This window comes from Bufo gargarizans, chromosome 2 (assembly GCF_014858855.1).
Source record: "Bufo gargarizans isolate SCDJY-AF-19 chromosome 2, ASM1485885v1, whole genome shotgun sequence".
In the NCBI taxonomy this organism is placed as follows: Eukaryota; Metazoa; Chordata; class Amphibia; order Anura; family Bufonidae; genus Bufo; species Bufo gargarizans.
Window position 1 is genome coordinate 330,201,559 of NC_058081.1, and position 19,905 is coordinate 330,221,463.

The following is a 19,905-nucleotide window of genomic DNA, read 5'->3' on the forward strand; positions in this document are numbered from 1 at the left end:
TTGGTATTGCAGCTCAGCCCCATTTAATTCTATGGGGCTGAGCTGCACCTAGGCCATGTGACCAATAAACAGGGCATCACATGGCCTAGGAAAAGCTGAGAGAAGGCTGTGGCTGTACTGTGAGCGCCGCTGCATTCTCAAACAGCTAATTGGCAGGGGGCCTGGGTGTCGGACCCCCACCGTTCAGATACTGATGACGTATCCAGAAGATGGGTTATCAGTAAAAATATCTCAGAAAGACCCTTTAACATGACGACCATATTTTGATCAATTTCCTTTATCTTTATTGCTTTCCAATGTAGGTGACTTCTCAAAGGCCTGGGACATTCTCCTGGATCACATTCAGTCTGCAGCTCTCAGCAAAAACAATGAAGTTTCCTTAGCCGCGCTCAAAAGCTTGCAGGAAATTTTGCAGATTGTTAGCCCAACCAGAGAAATTGACAGGCCAGAGTCACTGCCGGGTATTTCAGTAACTGTACCTGCTCTTATCGGGCCAGTTACAGCTGCTGGCCCAGGTAGACCACTGACACGAGCGGACTCTGCAGGAGAGAGACTTAACAGATATAATGGCTCTGAGCAGCCCATAGCCATGGATGAGATTGAAGACTCTGCTCTGTGGTGGGCTGCCTGGAACACCTGGTATAGGATTGGTTCAGAAAGTACAAAGCCTCCAACTACATGTGACAAACTGACATTTATCCCAAGTCAGCCATTCCTGACAGCTTTAATTCAGATTTTTCCAGCTCTTTATCAGCACATCAAAACGGCCTTTAACATGGATGACCTACAAAAGCTTGGGGTTATATTACATGGGGCTGTGTCGGTGCCTATAAGCTCGGATGCCTCTCCTTTCATCCTCCCCTCTTATACTGAAGCAGTGTTGACAAGCCTGCAAGAATCTGTTCTTACGGCCTTGGATGTCCTACAAAAGGTGACTGTCGGTCTCATCTTCACTTTCACATTTATTTATTTGTACTTTTTCTTTCTTGCATGACAAAAATGTTTCAGTAATCCTCTGAAAGCCAGCATTAAAACCAATAGGAAAAATATTTCCTAAACTAGAGTGCTGATTAGAAACATTAAAGAGATTTGTGCCACGTATGAAAGTTATCCCCTTTCCACAGGATAGGAGATAACTAACTGATCGGTGGAGTTCCAACTGCTGGAACCCCTACTTCTCCCATGTTCACATCTGGAGTGAGCAGCAGCCGAGCATGTGCCTCTCTATTCATTCTATAGGGGACTGCCAGAGATAACCAAGTACAATGCTCGGCCATTTCCGGCAGCCTCGTGCAGGATTCGGGTGTATGCTCTGCCTTGCCCACTCCATCAGGGCAGGAACACGGATCCCCGTTCTTGGGATCAGTGGAGGTCCCCGTGGTTGGACCCCCACCGTGGATAAGGGATAACCATCATGCTTTGAACAACTTCTTTAAATGCTGAAACTAATATATTGCAAGATATTTAGCAAGCTAAATACACAGAGTTATGGATCCATTTGCACCAGAAAACAGTAGCATACATGCTCTGTACATGAAAAATACAGCTTATTCTGCAGACAGCATGTTATAGAGCAGGAGGAGCTGAGCAGATTGATATATAAAGAGAATCTGTCACCATGTAATCTGCAGGAAGCAGGTTGTAGAGCAGGAGGAGCTGAGCAGATTGATGTATAAAGAGAATCTGTCACCATGTAATCTGCAGGGAGCAGGTTGTAGAGCAGGAGGAGCTGAGAAGATTGATATAAAGAGAATCTGTCACTATGTAATCTGCAGGAAGCATGTTATAGAGCAGGAGGAGCTGAGCAGATTGATATATAAAGAGGATCTGTCACCATGTAATCTGCAGGAAGCATGTTGTAGAGCAGGAGGAGCTGAGCAGATTGATATAAAGAGGATCTGTCACTATGTAATCTGCAGACAGCGTGTTATAGAGCAGGAGGAGCTGAGCAGATTGATATAAAGAGGATCTGTCACTATGTAATCTGCAGGAAGCATGTTGTAGAGCAGGGGGAGTTGAGCAGATTGATATATAAAGAGGATCTGTCACCATGTAATCTGCAGACAGCATGTTATAGAGCAGGAGGAGCTCAGCAGATTGATATATAAAGAGGATCTGTCACTATGTAATCTGGAGACAGCATGTTATAGAGCAGGAGGAGCTGAGCAGATTGATATATAAAGAGGATCTGTCACCATGTAATCTGCGGGAAGCATGTTATAGAGCAGGAGGAGCTGAACAGATTGATATATAAAGAGGATCTGTCACCATGTAATCTGCAGGAAGCATGTTGTAGAGCAGAAGGAGCTGAGCAGATTGATATATAAAGAGGATCTGTCACTATGTAATCTGGAGACAGCATGTTATAGAGCAGGAGGAGCTGAGCAGATTGATATATAAAGAGGATCTGTCACCATGTAATCTGCAGGAAGCATGTTATAGAGCAGGAGGAGCTGAGCAGATTGATATATAAAGAGGATCTGTCACTATGTAATCTGGAGACAGCATGTTATAGAGCAGGAGGAGCTGAGCAGATTGATATATAAAGAGGATCTGTCACCATGTAATCTGCAGGAAGCATGTTATAGAGCAGGAGGAGCTGAGCAGATTGATATATAAAGAGGATCTGTCACCATGTAATCTGCAGGAAGCATGTTGTAGAGCAGAAGGAGCTGAGCAGATTGATATATAAAGAGGATCTGTCACTATGTAATCTGCAGACAGCATGTTGTAGAGCAGGAGGAGCTGTGCAGATTGATATATAAAGAGGATCTGTCACTATGTAATATGCAGACAGCATGTTATAGAGCAGGAGGAGCTGAGCAGATTGATATATAAAGAGGATCTGTCACCATGTAATCTGCAGGAAGCAGGTTGTAGAGCAGGAGGAGCTGTGCAGATTGATATATAAAGAGGATCTGTCACTATGTAATATGCAGACAGCATGTTATAGAGCAGGAGGAGCTGAGCAGATTGATTTATAAAGAGGATCTGTCACCATGTAATCTGCAGGCAGTAGGAGGAGCTGAGTTGATTGAAAAAGTTTTTGTGGAAAGACTCCTCAACACTTGTATTTCATTCATCCATTTAAATATCTGCTCATTCTGAGCTTGGTAGCCATTTGGACCATCGTATCAGTGATTGATAGCTATAGTTGTATTTACACTCACACAGGGAAGGCTGCCGGTCACTGAAGAGGACTGGCCACATGACTCCTGAGCACAGAAAGAACAGAGATTTTAATGATTTACTTACAAGTGCAGGTGGATTCACACAACCATTCTGTGGTGTTTTTCAGCGTCTTTGCACATGTATTTTTGGTGCCTTTTTTTGCTGAAAAGCACCAGCTCCAAATGTTAGCTGAAAGTCTATGGGAAATGGGAAATCCAAGACACGCAAATATTTTTTATTTGACATTTTTTGTCTATGATCTTTTTTTTGTAATGCAGCATGTTGAAGCTATGGTTTTTATTTTAATTTTTTTAGGGTGTTTCATCTTTTCTATAAGGAGAAATGCCATCCACACATTTCTTTGGGGAAAAAAAGCAACAAAAAATGTCATAAAAAGCACATGCATTATAGAAACCACAAGCTATTTCTATGGCTTTTTTTTTATCACAAAAAACTGCCAAGCTAAATTCATGTGTAACGCTATAAATATCAGTCTGCTCCGCCCCTCCTATTTAAGAGGCCTATCCCCATGACAAGATCCTCTTTACAGTATAATTTAATAACCCTGCAGATGTGCGGAACCTAAATTGGTTGTGCAGGAGCCATAAGCATTTCTGAAAGCCGGCGCCATGTGAGCGTCTAGTGGTTGCGTGCTCCATTCTTCCAATACGGCTGACACTTCCAGAACATAATCTTTAAAAATACTTCAAGGCGACGTTTCATTTTGAGACATTCACAGTTGTCTTTCTCTCCTTTTCTAGGCCATCTGTGGAGGACCAGAAAATATGCAGATAATGTATCCAGCGATTTTTGACCAGCTGTCTGCATTTGTACAGTTTTCTTGTAAACCACCTCAGTATGGCAAACTAGAAACAAAGCACATCGCTAATGCCAAATACAATCAGGTATGTACCCTATTAGGGAGCCTGATGATTTGTGTGTGGTACCCGCTCTCCCTGCTGCGCGCTGCAGACGTTCAGCTAAAGGTCAGCATTTTGCCTGCCTTTCCTTTTAGCACTGTGCCACGCTCTTTACCTTATGTGCTATTTTTCTCTGTTCTTCTTAAAGGGCATCTATCAGTAGATCTGTACCTATGACACTGACTGACCTGTTACATTTGTCCTTGGCAGCTGAAGGGATCTGTGTTGGTCTCATGTTCATATGTCCCTTTATTGCTGAGAAAAATTATGTATTAATATATGCAAATGAGCCTCTAAGAGCAATGGGGGCATTGCCATTACATCTAGAGGCTCAGCTCTCTCTGCACCTGCCACGCATTCTCCACTCTGATTGACAGGGCCAGGCAGTAAACATATCATCATGCCTGGCCGTGTCAATCAAAGTGAAAAGGGCGTGGCAGTTGCAAAGAGAGTTGAGCCTCTAGGAGTAATGGCAACTTCCCGTTGCCCCTAGAGGCTCATTTGCATATATTAAAACATTGTTTTTCTCAGCAATGCAGGGACATATGAACATGGGACCAACACAGATGCCTTCAGCTACCAAGCGCACATGGAACAGGTCAGCCAGTTTCACACATACAAATCTGCTGACAGATGCCCTTTAAAGGGTTGTTTCACTGCAGAGAGCTGCTCCTAAGACATCCAGCAAACAGCCGATCTCACTGGAGTAAGATGCAGCCTGCTGCTCATGTTCCCTGAATTCAGGGGAAATGGTCCTCTGTATAATTCATGGATGGCTCAAATCTGTCTGAGCAAGAGCTGCCGAGCAGCACATTGTTCTGGCTCATTGAAAGGGGTCTAAAGCAGGGACCCCTGTCTGTGAAATCCATGTACCCTAATAGGTCACTTTGCGTACTTTCACACTTGCGTTTTTGCTGGATCCGGCAGGGTTCAGCAAAAAACGCTTCCGTTACTGATAATACAACCATCTGCATCTGTTATGAATGGATCCGGTTGTATTATCTTTAACATAGCCATGACAGATCCGTAATGAACTCCATTGAAAGTCAATGATGCACGGATCCGTTTTCTATTGTGTCAGATAGTGTAAGAGTTAAACGGATCCGTCCCCATTGACTTATATTCTGGGTCATGATGGATCTGTCTTTCTCCGCATCCCATGACTGAAAGAAAACCGCAGCATGCTGCGGTTTGCTCTCCGGTATGGGAACGCAACTGAACAGAACGGAATGCATTTTGGAGCATTCCTTTCTGTTTAGTTACGTTTTGTCCCCATTCATTGCCTATGACGGATCTCAATACCGGAAAATAGAAACGCTACTGTGAAAGTAGCCTTAGAGGTTTTTTTTTTTTATGGGACAACCTATTTAATGACTATGTTAAAGCAGGTGTGTCAGCTTAATATGTAGTGCTATGTTAGGGCAGCATGTTACAGCTACAAGTCCATAGTACTATTAGCCAAAATGCCATAAGAATAGGCTGTTTTGCTGCTATCCACGATGAAAGTTTGAGTCTACCTGTTTTCATGAACAGAACGCTCCCCCTCCCCATAAGGCAGTGACTGACTGGCTGCTATGTATGCAAATTCAAAACAGTCTGACAGTCCTAGAAGGTGGGTGAAGCTGCTTATCATCGGTGTGTCATCACATCTCTACAGATTCCTATGGTCCATATTCATATTTCTAAATGCTGTTAAAGGGATATTCTGGTAGGTACAAGTTATACCCTATCCACAGGATAAGGGATAACTATCAGATCGCTACGACCCATGCCGATCATGAGAACAGGGGCCCCTGCAGGCCCCTTGCTGCTCTCCTAAAATGACCAGAGCAGCCAGTCGCACATGTGTGCGGCCGCTCCATTCATTTGTATGGAAGCAGTTGTTGGGACAAGTTGTCATACGATCCAGTCCAGCATGCCAGTGCATTCGGACCTCTCACCTTGTCTGGTCCACTCTAGAAGACAAACATGGAGCTAGAAGGGATTTCAGTGGCCTAATCTCATTACTATTTGTGGCAGGGTGAAATGGACACTTGATGACTCGCGTCCAGCTGACTAACCTGGTCTTGCCTTTGTTAAATTCAAGTCACAGCAGTTGATTTACTTGTCACATAGGAGTAAATAATTAACTTAATTGGCACTATCTTAATTCATCATACTCTCATCTAAGGCTACTTTCACACTCGCGTTTGGTGCGGATATCATCCTGGATCTGCACAGACTGATCCGTTCAGATAATACAACCGTCTGCATCCTTTCAGAACTGATCAGTTTGTATTATCTTTAACATAGCCAAAACGGATCCGTCTTGAACACCATTTAGTCAATAGGAGACGGATCCATTTTCTGTTGTCAGTGAAAGCAAATCCGTCCCCATTGACTTACATTGTGTGTCAGGACGGATTCGTTTTGCTCAGTTTCGTCAGACGGACACCAAAGCGGAATGGAGACTGATCAGAGCCAAACTGATGCATTCTGAGCGGATCCTTATCTATTCAGAATTCATTGGGGCAAAACTGATCCCTTTTTGGACCGCTTGTGAGAGCCCTGAACGGATCTCGCAAACGGAAAGCAAAAACGCCAGTGTGAAAGTAGCCTAAAATTAACATGTATATGTCTGTGGATCCATCTGAATTAACTTCTCTCGTTTTGTTTATTCTGCAACAAAATGGGAATCACAATAGATCCAACTTTTTGCACCGGTGAGTGACCTTTCCTTATAGATTGCCCTGTCCTGACAAGAATAAAACTGAATAATACTAGTAGCAATCATGACCTCTTCCTGACAGTAGTATGCTTTGTATGGAGATGTTCTTCCTTTTTCTTTGGGCATGCCAAGTGCTTGTTTCTGCTTTCCCTTTTCATTTTTTCGGATGATTCCCAGCAAAATCACCAAGCATGCAGAACATGTTTAGTTCCTATAACTGCAAGTGGTTTTTCAAGGTCTAGTCCTGAAATCTTACATCTACGGTTTTTGTTCCAGGCAGAGTGGGTCGCCTTAAATTATGTACCTTTTGCTGAAAAATCCTTGGAAGTCATGGTTGATCTGTACCAGAAAACAGCATGTCATAAAGCTGTAGTGAATGAAAAGGTCCTCCAAAATATTATTCGGGTACGTATGATATTGTATTTTTGTTTAGAGTCACTGCACTTTCAGACAATTTCATTTAATAGAGAATAATGTGACTAGCAAACCTCTAAATGACGTCATTTGAAAAATTTGCCGGGATCCACCTGAAAAAAGCTAGAAAGTCATGGCCACTAGGGGTCTCACTTCCACCTAATTTACAGTTTACAGAGTTCCCACTTCAGTTATTTCCATCGGTTATTGTGAGCCAAAACCAGGTGTGGGTCAAAAACACAGAACAGGAGGAAATCTTTCCCTTATATCTGATCTCTGTGTAGGTTTCACTACTGGTTTTGGCTCACAATAACTGGTTGAAATAACTGACCAAATAACTGAAGTGTGAACTTGGCCTGAGTGTGATTTATCCCTCCTTATGTGTTCTATGAGCTCCGGAGCTGAAAACAAACATAGTGGGAAGTAAGAGAAAGGACATCACAGCAGTACAGTGCGGGCAGATTTCACCGAAGGAATATGCCTCCTGCTTCTGAGTAAAATGCATCTAGCCGTGCAGCTGAACCAGGGAATAATATGGCTGAAAAAGACTTTAGGGAAGCCCAAAAAACACCAGCTCCTTCACTGTTATTTTGAATACTCGAATACTATTTTAAGGCCTACAGGGAAGAGGGGGGGGTTTAGGTATGATGGCCTTTTCAGTCTAGCAGTTTGTAGGAATGCCAGTGGTCAGACCATCTGCAGGTCAGCAAGTGTATGTCATATTCTGAGGGTTTGTCATATGAGGACAACTACTTGTTTTAGAGGCACTGCTTCAACTCCCCCTGTAAGCCAGGGATGCTATGTTAAGTATGGCTCTCTCTTTGGTATACCTGGCCCATCCATGCGAATGCTGCAGAAGAAACACTTTTGAAGTAGCTTTACCTGATGATAATTGGTTATTTGGTTGGGGTGGGGGGGGGGGGGGGGCTTTGAGAAACCTACTTACATTTATAAATTTATAAAGCAATCACTTTATCCTATAACACTTATTTTCAAAAAATACAAAACGTTGCGATGCTGAATCAACTGCTTATGGAAAAAGTCATATCAAATTTAGACAATTACACCTTTTCAACAGCCAACTCTGTAAGTCAGGAATACAAGCTTTTCATAGACATTTATAGAAAACAGTCCCGTTGTATGGACTCCATTAAAGGGGTTGTCTGACTGCAGTAAGTGGCATTCATCATGTGCAGAAAGTTAATACAAGGCACCTACTAATGTATTGTTGTTACCCATATTGCTTCCTTTGCTGGCTGGATTCATTTTTCCATCACATTATACACTGCTCGTTTCCATGGTTATAGACCACCCTGCAATCCATCAGTGGTGGTCGTGCTTGCACACTATAGGAAAACGCATCAGCCTCTATGGTGGCCGGGACCATGGGAGCGCAAATAGGCTAGTGCTTTTCCCTATATTGTGCAAGCACGACCACCACTGATGGATTGCAGGGTGGTCTGTAACCATGGAAATAAGCAGTGTATAATGTGATGGAAAAATGAATCCAGCCAGCAAAGGAGACGATATGGACAATCACAATATATTAGTAAGTGCCTGGTATTTACTTTATCTAAATGCCACTTACTGAAGTGAGACAACCCCTTTAACCGTAATTTAGAGGTATTGCCCACTGGTCATAAGAGATTTGTCTAGCTCTGTGCCTTGCCAAGTTCATCCGAGAAATTTTACATGTTGACTTATCAATGAAGGTGACACCTAAATTAAATAAAGGTTTGCATTAGTGAAAAATATGTACGGTATACAAAATGTGAATATATTGTTCTATTATAGAAGTCACCACCAGGTGCAAGAACTCTTTTCGACCACCAGAGGACGATAGAGACAACTGCCACAGCTCGCTGTGCTTAAGCAATGCAAACTACTCTTTTATTTTGCTTTTAACGCACATTTTATTTTCCTATTGTACAGTATTCTACCTAAGCATTACATTCATTTTATTTTCAGACTCTAAGGGTGCCATTGAGCCTGAAGTATGCTTGCCCATCAGAGAGCACATGGAAACTGGCCGTCTCGTCCCTACTGAAGGTGCTTTCAGTTGGGTTACCAGTTGCACGACAACATGCGTCTTCTGGAAAGTTTGATAGCACGTGGCCTGAACTGGCAAACACTTTTGAAGACTTTTTATTTACAAAAAGGTAAAGTATGCAGGTAATGTTGTGGACTGCAAGTGTCCTCACCAGAATGTGGATTTTAGTAGAAATGTGGATTTCTAGTACAGTTCTTTTTTTATTGCTTACATTATTCAGGGTACTTTCACACTAGCGTTAGTGTGATCCGGCAGGCAGTTCCGTAGTCGGAGCTGCATGCCGGATCCGCCAGTTTTCCCGGTCTGCGCATGCGGTATTATGTCCGGCCAAAACGCCTGACAGTGACTGAACGGGAGGCATACTGATGCAAACTGAACCGATTTCTATCCATTCAGAATGCATTGGGATATGCCTGATCAGTTCTTTTCCGGCATAGAGCCCTTTTGACGGAACTCTATGCCGGAAAAGAATAACGCTAGTGTGAAAGTACCCTTAGTTGGTGGTCGTCATGCATTTACACTGGTCATGTCCATTTAGCATTATAATATTTTTTTTTTTATTATTTACATAAAGCTCTGGTTTGAGCCTCTTTACTGGGAATCCGTCACAAGTTTGTTGCTGCCCTAACTAAGATATAACAAACAAAAAAAGCTAGTTAAAAAATGACAATAAAGCCCCATGTCTCACCAAAAAAGGCATGACAATTATTTACATACTAAACTGAAAAAAAAAAAAGCTTTCAGAAACTGCATCTGGTCAGGAAGAGGTTGAATGGCCCGGTCTTCATTGGTTAACTGCCCAACAGTTTTGCCTAGATCTTGTATTGAACACCTCCAGTGCTGGAACTGTTCACTACAGAGTATGCCGATGAGTCCTCATTCATGTGTCTCCACAGCAGAGAGAGCAGGTTCCTCATGAATATGAGGACTCCCGGATGCACGCTGTGTACGCGAGCCAGCGTTTTGCTCAGAGTATCTGCCACTAGTTTATGCTGTCTATAATTATTGCAGCAAAAAAGCTGCACTTTAAAGAGCTCCTATCAGCATGATCAACCCTATTAAAACCAGGCATATTTTCTCGTAAGGTTGATCATGCTGAGTAAAATGATATATGGTAATTCTCGCTTGTATCTTAAATAGCTGCTGAGAAATGTGGATTTTTATGGAGTAAATAAATGCGTAAAATAAATGAGTTATGGAAATAAGGCATTTGGAGCTGCGAGGGGCCGAGCGCAGTGAAGGGACAAGAGAATACATACCCTGTGATCCTCCCTGCAGCTGCACGTCTCCGCTGTGTGAAGCTGGCGTGTCAGTCCACACATCGCAGAGGAGCGCAGCTGCAGGGAGTATAGCAAGGTAGGCATAATCTTGTCCCTGCACAGGCTTCACTGCCACCGATGAGCGACTGCAAGTAAATATGAGCAATAGTTTATTAGCATAACCATGCATTCCTTGTGAACACACTGCCAATGATTTACAATGATATTTACAAGGAATGATTTCAGTGGCATGAGAAAACAGGGCTATCTCGACTTTCCTTGTCAAACAAAGGGGAGGGGGAGTGTATTGAGCACCGAGAGGCGTAGCAGTGCTTCAAGAGCTATGCCCGCCCCTCGGTGCTCCTACTTCATAAAAATAAAGGTCCACATATCTCTGCAGCGGTTCAAGATACAAACAAAAGAAAATATATTGTTTTAATCAGCCTGATCAACCCTACTAGGCAATATGCCTGGTTTAATAGGGTTGATCATGCTGACAAAGGCTCTTTAAGGCTTTATATACACGTACATATTTCTTTGAAAAATAACAGCAATCCCAATCACGTAGTAGTGTTGGATAGAACTATACTGAAGTCCTTGGGACATCCAGTGGCCAGGAGTGCTACTGTGCAGGGAAAAACTGTAAAAAGGCTGTCCTTGTATTATGTCATCATTTCCGTGAGGACGAAACCCCTTGTAATGTTCGTTAGTGGCCAATATCACTTGGAGTTATTGAGTTATGTCAGATTATGTATGCAGTTTGTGTAGAATCAGAAAAGATGCATTTTCTATATCCTACATATGTATATAATTCTTAAAGGGGTTGCCCGGGTTGAGAGCTGAACCCGGACAAACCTCCATTTTCACCCAGGCAGCCCCCCTGACTTGAGCATCAGAGCAGTTCATGCTCTGATGCTCTCCTTTGCCTTGCACTAAAATTTTGTTTACAATAACACACTGCCGAGCGGACGCTTCACCGGCTCTGATGGGCGGGCTTTAGCGCTGCCCTAGCTGTTTTTACTGGCTAGAGCAGCGCTAAAGCCCGCCCATCAGTGCCGGTAATGTCACCGGGCTCCCTGAGCAGCCGGAAGAAGAGGCTTCAGCTCGCCTGCAAGGGACCCGGTACGTCGCAGAGTATGAGAAAACAGTCACTTCCAGCTAAGAATTTCCTATATGAAAACGGGGCTTCAGAAATATGTGGCAAAGGTAGGACATGCATATACATGTCAGGTCCATAAATATTGGGACATCGACACAATTCTAACATGTTTGGCTCTATACACCACCACAATGGATTTGAAATGAAATGAACAAGATGTGCTTTAACTGCAGACTGTCAGCTTCAATTTGAAGGTATTTTTATTTTATTTTTATCCAATAAATATTTTATTTTCTTCACTAAAAGTAACAAAACATTTAAACGGAGCCGAAAAAAGTACACACAGTACAGTACCTTTTAAACCTGAGGGTATTTACAGCCAAATCAGGTGAACGGGTGTAGGAATTACAACACTTTGCATATGTGCCTCCCACTTGTTAAGGAACCAAAAGTAATGGGACAGAATAATCATAAATCAAACTTGCACTTTTTATACTTGGTTGCAAATCCTTTGCAGACAATTAAAGCCTGAAGTCTGGAACGCATAGACATCACCAGTCGCTGGGTTTCATCCCTGGTGATGCTCTGCCAGGCCTCTACTGCAACTGTCTTCAGTTCCTGCTTGTTCATTGGGCATTTTCCCTTCAGTTTTGTCTTCAGCAAGTGAAATGCATGCTCAATGGGATTCAGGTCAGGTGATTGACTTGGCCATTGCATAACATTCCACTTTTTTCCCTTAAAAAAACTCTTTGGTTGCTTTTGCAGTATGCTTTGGGTCATTGTCCATCTGCACTGTGAAGCACTGTCCAATGAGTTCTGAAGCATTTGGCTGAATAGGAGCAGATAATATTGCCCGAAACACTTCAGAATTCATCCTGCTGCTTTTGTCAGCAGTCACATCATCAATAAATACAAGAGAACCAGTTCCATTGGCAGCCATACAGGCTCACGCCATGACACTACCACCACCATGCTTCACTGATGAGGTGGTATGCTTAGGATCATGAGCAGTTCCTTTCCTTCTCTATACTCTTCTCTTCCCATCACTCTGGTACAATTTGATCTTGGTCTCATCTGTCCATAGGATGTTGTTCCAGAACTGTGAAGGCTTTTTTAGATGTCGTTTGGCAAACTCTAATCTGGCCTTTCTGTTTTTGAGGCTCCCCAATGGTTTACATCTTGTGGTGAACCCTCTGTATTCACTCTGGTGAAGTCTTCTCTTGATTGTTGACTTTGACACACATACACCTACCTTCTGGAGAGTGTTCTTGATCTGGCCAACTGTTGTGAAGGGTGTTTGCTTCACCAGGGAAATAATTCTTCGGTCATCCACCACAGTTGTTTTCCGTGGTCTTCCGGATCTTTTGTTGTTGCTGAGCTCACCGGTGCGTTCCTTCTTTTTAAGAATGTTCCAAACTGTTGTTTTGGCCACGCCTAATGTTTTTTCTATCTCTCTGATGGGTTTGTTTTGTTTTTTCAGCCTAATGATGGCTTGCTTCACTGATAGTGACATCTCTTTGGATCTCATCTTGAGAGTTGACCGCAACAGATTCCAAATGCAAATAGCACACTTGAACTCTGGACCTTTTATCTGCTCATTGTAATTGGGATAATGAGGGAATAACACACACCTGGCCATGGGACAGCTGAGAAGCCAATTGTCCCATTATTTCTGGCCCAGTAACAAGTGGGAGGCACATATGCAAACTGTTGTAATTCCTACACCGTTCACCTGATGGATGTAAATACCCTCAAATTAAAGCTGACAGTCTGCAGTTAAAGCACATCTTGTTTGTTTCATTTCAAATCCATTGTGGTGGTGTATAGAGCCAAAAATTTTACAATTGTGTTGCTGTCCCAATATGTATAGTCCTGACTGTATGTATTATGTATGTCACTCTTGTATTGTTACACCAATGTCCCCAATCCCAGACAACCCCTTTAAAAAAGAGTGACTACACTTTTTTCAATTTGAAGTGTAGGACCCCCACGGATCGCTAGAACGAGAGGGGTCAGAATCAATCAGCCGAGAGCTGGTCCCCCCCTCGAGTGCGAGACTGTGGACGAACTCAAAGACTTTCTATTGAAACCATCGATGTTCTCGCGCTCGGCAGCAAGACGGAAGCAGCAGTTTAACGCTTCTGACCACTCGTTCTAGCGATCGGTGAGGGTCTCAGAGCTGGGATCCCCGCTGATCAACACTACTGATATGTCCCTATGACATATCAAAAATGTAAAAAAAAGTGTAGTCACTTTTTAAGTGTTTTGTGCGCTTAGCAGATTTTTTTTATCTCCCATATGTCTTGCATTATTCATAATTAGTACAGAGTCCTCCATTAAATGCTGTGTGCAGTCTGTATCTAGATAGGACTAGTTATGTAACCTGCATTTTTCTGCAAGGTGGGCAGCTTTCTTAAGACTGTAGTCCCCTGAAGACCAGCATTACTAGGCTCCCTTTTCAGATCATGTATGTGAAGTTATGTTCTCACAAAGGTTTGGCCTGTAATCCAGAGACTTTCTGTGGATGCATAACTTTGAAATGTTATTCCACACAAAGCATCACTTTACTTCCTGGAACCGCCGCTAGTAATACTGTTTTCCTCCTGTTTTTTTTCTAGCTCACCCCCAGATAATCTTTCAATTGAAGAGTTTCAAAGAAACGAGAGTATTGATGTAGAGGTGAGTGGAGCAAGAAGAGAGAGCTCTCTTTGTAATGCCATCTGTGTGAGGAGGGGAAGGAAAAATGCCAATATTCTTTCTGGTAACTCAAGCACGCTCACACAAAATAGCATGTTCAAATATAGATCCATAAGAGAACTGGATTATTGACCTGTGCATCAAGTACGGTAATAGCAAGCCGCATTCTGTGAATGGTTTACTTACCTGAAGACACTGACATTTCATGTATAGTTCTGTTGTGCCTCGTAACAAATCCCTGCTTCCTTCTTGAACATATGAGTACACTTTTATTCCTCCCCAAGTACATAATTCTCCATTTCATGTACGGGTATCGCATTTATCATGGTCCAGGTGAATGGTTTATCTTTAAAGGGGTTGTCTAAGCCTGGAGAGAAACTAAACCCAACTCCCTTAAAGTCTGCCCTGCTGGCCTGGAAGTGATGAAATGGTGCCACGTACACACATGTGACTGGTGCAGGCTAAGGATTGACAGTTTGAAACCGTTTTATTTTTATTTTTTTTATTTGCTTTTAAACCCTCTCCAAACTCCCTACAAATTTAATACAGTATCCTGCAACTCATTTAATGGAAGTTCAAGCAACAATGAGATATTTGGAAATCCAAAAGACATGTTTAAAAGAAATTGCCACCTCTCATATATTGTTGGGTGCTCCCGCCAATAAGCAGAATGAAGGGGCCATGGCTCCTTCATTGTTTATCCAGACACTTCCGCTATTCTACATGGGCAGCTGTACCTGGTACTGCCCCCTCAGCCCGTCAATCAAATATTGATGGCGTATCCTAGGCCATCAGTGTTTAGTCTGTTGAAAATCCCTTTAAGTTGCCAGGTGACCGAGATTTTTTAGGGATTGTTTTTGAAATACTTAATGTCTGCTTCACCTTGGGGAACTCTGGATTACAATGGAGTATCCAGGGTTATGTGACATGACGTGTCTATAATTATTGGGTTTTCACAACTTAACAACAATCCTTAAAATGTATAACTTTGTTTTAGGTTGTCCAGTTGATCAGTTCAGAGATACTGCCATATGCTAACTTTATTCCAAAGGACTTTGTTGGGAAAATCATGACCATGCTTAATAAAGGCTCCATACACTCTCAGTCCTCTTCCTTTACTGGTAAGTTTAGTAAAAAAACCTGTACATTTCATGTCTGTGGTAACCTAAAGCACTGGAATTGCGGCAGCATGTGTCGTCACATTCATGACGTCAGTGCTCTTTATCTTGGTGCAGTCCGACTAATGAGATCTGTTTTATGGTGGATTCTAGGATACAGGAAAAAGTAGGCTCACCTACTTGCTAAAGGAATGGTGAGGGATTTTACTGAATAATAGCAGTGATAAATAGCATAATAGCATATACAGCTTATACTGATAATAAGCAACAGGTATATTAGGTAGCTTCAGCTCTCATTGTGCGCAACAACACCCAAGGTGGTGGATAGCACGGAGATAAATTATCGTGTTTTTTATATATATATATAATTCATTTTATATATATATATATATATATATATATATATATATATATATATATATATATTAGCATAAGTACTCTCTGGAATGTGGCCTTGAAGCTGAATCTAAGGTAAAAGTTACTAAAGTACTAAAGAACACAAATTAATGCTTCCATGCAGGTCCGAAAGGTGTGGGGAGTGGATTATGGGAACTGCTCATTATCATTCACAGCAATAGCTGAAGTTTTCATAAAATGCAATACAGTAAAGGTGGTCATACACATTGGATGGAGGTTAGCTGATCACCTTGCATATGGGGAAGACGGTCAACTCGCGGCAGATGTCGGGGGGAAAAGGATTGGGCAAGACATATGCCACTGCCAGAGGGGTCTTGCAGCAGCTGACTCCCCCTTATATTGAAATATTGATCAATCATGCATGTTTATAGTGGAGCTGGATAAAATAGCTGTTATAGTGGATTTATATGATTGACAGAGGGGTTGGCCCATTAACAACAGGATAGGTGATATGAGTGGTGCTTAATTTATATTATATATAAACTTTTTAATGAATATAGAAAAATTTTACTTTATACACTGTGTAACGGTAGATCTCATTTACACAGTGCTTGCTACAGTTGATACATGCATTTTTACCCTTGAACTTATGTAGGGAAGCTTGCCAACTTCCTAATAAGAAGTTGGTTTTACTGCTTGGAAAACAGGACCCTGTTATTCATGTTAACTTTGTTTTTTCCGCAGTTTTAGAAGCAAAAATAAATCAATATTGGACCTGGACCTTATGGCAGGTCCTCTTTAAATAAAGTAAGCTTGATGTGCTTCCCCCACTGAAGAAATAACAAACTACTCAGGGAATTGGACAAGTAGATTTCACAAGAGCGGCTTTCCAGGCAAGGGCGTGACTTTATATGAGTCACTGTGCGAGATTTCTGACAATACCGCTTATGTGTAAAGTTTTTAGAATTCCCTGTGGTGTCAGGCGGAAGAGAACAATACAAAGTGAGTTATCACTGGTTTTCTCCAGGAATCAGATCATCGTCTGGCCACATGCATCTGGAAACCAACCTACCACCAGACCCCAGCTGAGTAGTATAGGGGTTGGCCCATTAACAACAGGATAGGTGATAAATGGAGGATCTCTGGGACCCTCATACATCATGAGAACAGAAATCCCTGTGTAAATGGAAAGATATCGCACATAGGGGACCACTGCACCATTCACTGTCTATCTGGATCCAGCAGTCAACGTTTCATGAATTGCTTTTGTGAAATATTATCTTTTAGAATATACACATTTTTTAAATTTACACTCCGTATACTTAGGTATTGCTGTTAGAATTGTAAAAGGTGTACCCAAAAGGTCTTTTATCACATATAAGAGATTTTTACGTTTGCTAATGGTCACCCCGTAGTGTAGCATTAAAAAAAAAACAGCCTACAGTGGTTTTCGGTGTTTCCTGCAAGCCTTACAGAACTGTAGAAAATATAACCTTTGATTTCATCCTGATTCAGTAAGGGGCATGGTGTGCCCGGCCTCTTAGCAGAATCAAATCCGTGAGGGAAGGCTTAGGACAGCCAGAGAGAGTACTGATCCGAAGTTCATGAGAAGGAAGAGGAGCGTTTGACCTCCTGGACATTGCTTGCGCTATAAGACTCTGGGTTCCAACTGTCCAGTCCACATCCCAAACTGGTAACACCCAGTCACACCTTTATTCCAGAATGCTGACGATTCATTCGTAAACTTCTAGGAGGAACAATAGAGGAATATAGAGTCATAAGAATGATGACCAGAATTCTTATTGAACAAGGAATGCAAGTAGTTACTAAAACAGACATGTCAGCTCCTGTTAGAAGACACATGGCTGCCTTTTTAACATTGACAGCCAAAGTTTTGTGTCTTTGTGATCATATAATTTTGGACACACCACCCGGATCTGACATGTAGCATGCAGCGCTTGGCCTGGCATACCTTACATGCAATGAGCCCTGTCCACACGTTACATAGCCCCCTGCTAAGTGGTTTGTGCTTTTGCTGGTATTTCGCACTGCGCTTGTTCGTGCAGCTCCTCTTCCCCAGACAGGACTGCAGAGAGGATGTTTGTGTTATGTGCTTATTGTGAGTTATGGACCTGTGGGTGCCACGGTATAAACTGTCTGAACTGTGAGAATTCCCATCTGTTTGCAGAGAAACCTTCCATTCCTGCATTCCATTCTCTCAGATAAAGCTGTCTCCCATACCTCCAGATGAACGTGATATTAATGAGCAGTACTTCTGGTTTTATTTCCTTTTGTGGTTCGGTGATGAATTCCATTCTGTATGTGGAAGAATGGCAGCGACTCTTTATATTGCATTGGATCAGCTTTTTTTGAGGAAATTACACATTTTATGTAGATGTGTACGTTGACTTTACAGTCTATGTGAAACAATATGCTTCTCTCCCCCTTCTACAGGTTCCATCATATTGTGTATATATCAAATGGTTTCTGATATTCAAAATGCTAAGAAAAAGCTAATTCGGGCAAACACTCTGCGGCAGAATTACTAATCCTATCTAACTTTGTTTAATTACGCACTTATATAGCGCTGACATATTCTGCAGCGCTCAACAGACATTAGCATCAAGCTGTCCCTAGTGGAGCTCACAATCTAAGTCCCCTATCAGTATATCTTTGGAGTGTGGGAGGAAACCCACCCAAACATGGGGAGAACTTACAAACTCCATACAGATGTTGTCCTTGGTCAGATTCAAACCTATGACTCCAGTGCTGCATGGCACCAGTGCTAACCACTGAGCCACCGTGCTGCCCATGGAGTGTAAACTTAGACTGGATTGTCTGAACATGCACCAGATCTATCACACCGGCTGATGCTAGATGACAAATTTGGTGCATCTATAGACAGTCTTGTCTAAGATTGTAACACCTATTGGTTGGCTTATTTCATGCCAGAATTTTGCAGGCAACCCCTCCGATCAGCCGTTTCAGGTTGCTGCCGTGCTTACCGGACCACTGGTAAACCTGTGGCCTCTTCTAACATCCAGCGGGAGTCCCATGTGTCGGACCCCTGCCAATCTGATATTAATGACCTATTTTGAGTATAGTTAATCAATATAAATTCCTGGATAACCCCTTTAAGGGTCCATTCACACGTCTGTAGTGCATTGCAGATCCGCAATACACCCGGCCGGCACCCCCATAGAATTGCCTATTCTTGTCCGCAATTGCAGACAAGAATAGGACATGTTCTATTTTTTCCGGAGCCGCGGACCAGAAGATCGGGGCCATGCTCCGGAAATGCGGAGAGCACATAGTGTGCTCTCCGCATCCATTCCATCCCCATAGAGAATAAATGAGTGGGTCCGCACCCGTTCCACAAGCCAGGTTTCTTTCTTGCTAAGCCACACCCCCTTGGCAAGCATCAAGCCAAGAGTGCCTAAAATGCATAATGGTAAATGTCATGCAAGGCTTGGGCGCCAGTTTGGGCGCAAATTAAGCCAGTATTCTGGGACATTTTGGTGGATTTATTGAATTGATCTGGAGTTAAATGCACCTAATTTCTCTTAATAAATTAGGCACATCCACTGGCGTAACTATAGGGGTCGCAGCTGCGACCGGGCCCCTAAGCCAGGGGGGCCCGGAAGGCCCCCCTTGCCAGTGATACTGTATTTTTCGCTTTATAAGATGCAGTGCATCTTATAAAGGGAATACTAGCGAGCGCTTCTATAATGGAAGCGCTCACTAGTCTGCAGGAGGAGGGGGAGAGAAGCGATGCTGTACTGTATTTACCCCTCCTCCTGCTCGCTTTTCTCAGGGAGAAGACAGCCAAGACAGGGAGAGTGGCAGCAGGAGAGGTAAGTTACTTTATTATTTTACAGTCTGATGTGAGGTCTGATATGGAGGTCTCGCTGGGGGTCTGGAGTGGTCTATAAAAGGTCTGGAGTGGTCTATAGGAGGTCTGAAGTGGTCCGACTGGGGGGGTCTGGAGAGGTCTGACTGGGGGGGGGGTGTCTGGAGAGGCCTGACTGGGGGTCTAAATGGGGGTCAGATATGTGGGTCTGGAGGTTTAATGGGGGTCAGATATGGGGGTCTGGAGGTCTAGTATGGGGGTCT

The 19,905-nt window shown here is 42.8% G+C and overlaps 1 protein-coding gene across 3 annotated transcripts in view; it reads left to right on the top strand.

Moving 5' to 3' along the window:
- The window catches only part of MON2 (MON2 homolog, regulator of endosome-to-Golgi trafficking), a 118,693-nt gene that overhangs the window by 77,583 nt on the left and 21,205 nt on the right, over window positions 1-19,905 (top strand). For 2 of the 3 annotated variants that reach the window (XM_044280556.1, XM_044280558.1), the window contains exons 26-32: window positions 303-931; window positions 3,933-4,076; window positions 6,776-6,793; window positions 7,075-7,203; window positions 9,181-9,371; window positions 14,239-14,299; window positions 15,315-15,438. In XM_044280556.1, the coding sequence (XP_044136491.1) occupies window positions 303-931; window positions 3,933-4,076; window positions 6,776-6,793; window positions 7,075-7,203; window positions 9,181-9,371; window positions 14,239-14,299; window positions 15,315-15,438 (1,296 nt within the window). The remainder of the gene's footprint in view (window positions 1-302; window positions 932-3,932; window positions 4,077-6,775; window positions 6,794-7,074; window positions 7,204-9,180; window positions 9,372-14,238; window positions 14,300-15,314; window positions 15,439-19,905) is intronic. The other variant, XM_044280557.1, reaches the window with a different exon arrangement.